General features: G+C 39.5%; 1 protein-coding gene across 1 annotated transcript; it reads right to left on the reverse strand.

The window, feature by feature from the left end:
* Nucleotides 1-1,139: 1,139 nt before the first annotated feature.
* LOC120979372 (olfactory receptor 1468-like) lies at nucleotides 1,140-2,078 on the reverse strand. Its single transcript, XM_040408083.1, has one exon. The coding sequence runs from the start codon at nucleotides 2,076-2,078 to the stop codon at nucleotides 1,140-1,142; it is 939 nt and encodes a 312-aa protein (XP_040264017.1).
* Between the last annotated feature and the right edge of the window lie 2,557 nt (nucleotides 2,079-4,635).

Consider the following 4,635-nt stretch of genomic DNA (forward strand, 5'->3'; position numbering starts at 1 on the left):
AGGTCCTTCAAAATCTGTTGCTCAGCTCTTGCTTTTCTTTTCATCCTTACCATGTTTTGCAGCACAGAAGGGACCCTTCAGCCAATTCCTCTTCTATTGTCTATAGGAGGAGGAGCACAGTGCCGATCTCAACCGTTTAAGAAAAGGCAAGACGGGACCATCTAAACTAGGACCCCATGATTATGTAGTGATTTTTGGTGTATATACCCCCAGTTACTTCCATCTTGTACCCTGTGGTTTTATTTAGTAAATATAGTCAATGACACAATGAGTAATACTCAATTCCTTTTAAAATAATTTACATTTTATTGAACATTATTAAAATACTGAATACTTAATAATACTAACAGTAGGGAATCTACTCAATAGTGCCAAATTGCAATCACCATTTACAGCTGTATAGTAAACAAGGTGCCAAAATTTTTTGATAATCCACATCTATTTCATATACAAAGGATGGTATAATCCATGGATACAATATACTAGGTACGTTTTATATATTTATCGGGCCATTACGTGGCACCTCTGAACCAAACCCAGAATAGTAACAGATTTTACCTCACTAGGGAACACCTTTCGCTGATATAGTTAGATATGGTGACATAAATCAAAAAAACTTTCGGTTTATAACATACCGAGGTGCAGATGCAAGATGGCAACTTCCCCTCAGAGGTAGTGAGGTAAAATCTGCTACTATTCTGGGTTTGGTTTACAGGCGGCACATAATGGCCCGATAAATATATAAAACGTACCTAGTATATTGTATCCATGGATTATACCATCCTTTGTATATGAAATAGATGTGGATTATCTAAAAAAAATTGGCACCTTGTTTACTATACAGCTGTAAATGGTGATTGCAATTTGGCACTATTGAGTAGATTCCCTACTGTTAGTATTATTAAGTAATCAGTATTTTAATAATGTTCAATAAAATTTTGATTATTTTAAAAGGAATTGAGTATTACTCATTGTGTTATTGACTATATTAGTAAGATTGAGTATTCCTGTTAGGTATAGGTGTAACTACCTGAGGATCAATTGTAGTGATAATCATAATTTTATTTAGTAAATTTAGGCAAAGTTGCTACAAGTTTTTTTTGTCTATGCACAAGTCTATAATAAGTCCTGGGCTGGGGTCATGTGCGTCTTCTTGTACCATCTGTATGTAAAGCTCTCCTCAGTGCGACCTTCAGGTCTTTGTTCCTTAGGCTGTAGATTAAGGGGTTAAGTAAGGGGGTGATTAGTGTGTATATGACAGTGGCTACTTGGTTCAATGCAGAAAAATTGCTTGAATTAGGAACAAGGTAGATAAAAGTTATGGACGCATAAAATATAAAGACCACAGTCAGATGAGACGTACAGGTGGAGAAAGCTTTATGTCTTCCATCACTGGTGCAAATTTTAAAGACTGTGCTAAAAATTCTGACATACGGGTAAAATGTGGCAACAAAGGCTATGAAACTCAGAAGACCCCCAACAACTATTAAAACTAGAAAATTGATGAAAGTATCAGTACAAGAAATCTGGAGCAAATGGGGCAGATCACAAAAGAAATTGTGGATGATGTTGGGACCACAGAACGTCAACCTTCTTAAACATAAAGTACTAATGGTGGGCATGAGGAGACCAGAAGACCAAACCAAAGACATCATCTGAGTACATGTGCCCCATGACATGATCTGAGAGTAGTGGAGAGGACGGCAGATGGCTACATACCGGTCATAAGACATGGAGGTCAATAAATAAACCTCAGAGCTCCCGAAATAGATAACAAAGAACATTTGTGTTATGCAGTCTGAGAGAGACATAGACCAATGTTGGGTGATGTCAGCAAAGAGCATTCTTGGGGCAGTGACTGATGAGTAGGACATGTCTAAGAACGCTAAGTTTCCAAGAAAGAAATACATGGGTGTGTGAAGATGAGCACAAGTAAGAACCAGAAGGATGATAATAAAGTTGGTCAAAAAAGTCATCAGATAGATGAGGAGGAAGACGATGAAGAGGGCATAGATGATTTTCTGATCATCCAATAGACTCATGAGAAGAACGCTGGAAATTGTTGTTTGGTTTTTCATGTTTATATATTTTCTTTTCTTCATAAAATTTTAAAAATCAATAAAAATTATGACAACAATGAAACATTAGGAGGATTTGATGGAATATATGAACCCAACATTAAAATCTCAGCTAAGACATAAAATATCTGATGCTAACTGCTAATGGCGTCCATCATTTTAAAGTCATTGGTTCTCCCAGGAGCTGAAGCCACAGAGGCCCAGACCTCTGCTCTGCACATCCAGGAATAATGTAATCAGGTCTCAGGACGCTCAATTTCATGGTTGTTTATAGTGAAGGATTTCTGTGTGTTCCTCTCAACCAGTGAATATCCACAAAACTCAGGTCTCTGGCAAATACAGTGAGTCATGTCATATGCAGAGCAATATAGCGTTGGGGCCAGGAAGAAGTGAGGCCCTAAGTTAAAAGTTGTGACCTTTCCCTTATTGTCTATAGTGTAGGATTTTACAGTTTCATTTTAACTGGTCATTTCCAGGGGCCTCCATGCACAGGAATGACGGAATGTTTGGACCCTCTCTCCAGTGCATTCTTATTTTGTCTTTACAGTAAATCTGAGCCTTGACTTTTATTATCTTAGGAAGCTGCTGTGAAGGTGGTCGCGAGCCCCTTACCTAGTGGACGGCGTGTGGCTGCAGAGGTTGTACATATGGTTTGTCTGTCCTTGGTCATTTCATATCCTGAATAAAGAGAGTGTTGAAGGCCAAGAAAGGATGACAAGAGTCCCGACAAACTCCAGTGTGGGGGTCAATGATTTATTTATTTTTAGGGCTCTTTAATGAGGTCCTTCTGCCTGGAGTCCATTTTGTCTGATCCATGTGTACTGTAGGTCTACACTATAGTTACAAAGTGAGAGCTTCGAGCGCCCCAGGGGTAAGACAATATATTGCTTCCAATGACAGCGGAGACATCATGTACATGAGGAGGAAATGTACCTGCTCAATTAGTATAAGAAAGGGCTCTTTACAGTAAGAGGATCACATGACCCCAGGTGGTGTGTGTATACACCAAAAGGCGGAAATGTTTTAGACCATGTTTTTAAGCAGAAAAAAAATCGTACAGTTTTTAACCACTTCCAGACGCAGCCAACTTTGAAATGCTTCTACTTATCCAAGAATGTTTTTCTGTGGCAAATTGCACTTGTTAATGTCAATGTTAAAAAAACGTCAAAAGTAACAGAAAATTTGGAAAAGATAGCAGTTTTGTAAATTTGAAGACAGACAGGACAGATAGTGGTACCTTCTCTGGGATTTACATATAAATGCTCACGTGATCAGTATGAAATCGCCAGGGGGTCCGACTTCTAACACCCCTGCTGATCTGCTGGAAGCCGTAGCACTTACCAGCAAGCGCTGTAGCCTCGTGACAGCTTACCAAGTACAGCGCCGTACACTGGATAGCAGCTGTGCTTGGTATCACAACTCAACCCTATTCACTTGAATGGGACTAAGCAGTGCCTAGGCCGTGTGACCAATGATCATGACGCCATATGACCTAGGAAGAGGCTTAAGCACTCACGGAGCGCCATGGCAGGGACGCAGCTCAGTCCCTTTCAAGTGAATGTGGCTGAGCTGCAATACAAAGCACAGCCACTATCCAATGGATGGCACTTTGCTTGGTAAGCTATGAGCAAAACTTGGCACTCACCAGAGCTCCACTTAGCACAGCAGCTTTCTTAGACAGCTGATTGGCAAGGGTGCAGGGATTCGGACCCTACTGATCACATTTTTATCACCTGTCCTGAGGATGTGCCATTAATATGAAGATCTGGGAAAACCCTTTTAACACCTAATTTTTAGGTGTTCCACAGAAATTGAATCAAAACTAATTAAATTTAAAATTTTAAGTTTAATCAATTTTTTTTCTGTAACACAAGGGTTAACTGCAAATCATTCCTCAATATGGATTACCCTGATTCTGCAGTTTAAAAAAATGTAGTTGAAAACTATTGTATGGGCACACTGGAGGACTTAGAAGGGAAGGAGCGCAATATGGCATGTGGAGGGTAGATTTCACTGGAATGGTTTTCAGGTGCCATATTGAATTTGCAGAGACTCTGAGGTACGCCTATTTAAAAAATACACATCTAGCAGATTTTTTTGAGGGGTGTACTGAGTGCTTTGACTCTACAGAAACACAGCCGTGAAAATGAAAAACTCCCTTTTTCTAATAAAATGCTGCTTTAGCCCCAAATTTTCATAAGAAACAATAGGAGAAATAGCAGCCCAAATTTTGTAACCTAATTTTTATTGAGTACAACAAGGCCCCCTAAGAAAAAAATAATCTGCTGTTTGTGCACACTGCAGGGCTCAGAAGGAAAGGAGCGCCATGTGGATTTGTAGCCTATTTTAGGGATTTATACAACACTGGCCGACAAGTGCAGAGGCTCTGAAGTGAAATAAAGAAGCCCCTATGAAGTGACTGATTTTAGAAACCACACCCCTCACAGAATTTACTAAGGGGTGTAGCGAGCATTTACACACGGTGTGTACATTTTTCTTGCAAAAATTAACGCACAGCAGATGGTGCAAGGTGAAAATTGCACTTTTTCCACAGATA

The sequence above is a fragment of the Bufo bufo genome, chromosome 9 (genome assembly GCF_905171765.1).
Source record: "Bufo bufo chromosome 9, aBufBuf1.1, whole genome shotgun sequence".
Classification (NCBI taxonomy): domain Eukaryota; kingdom Metazoa; phylum Chordata; class Amphibia; order Anura; family Bufonidae; genus Bufo; species Bufo bufo.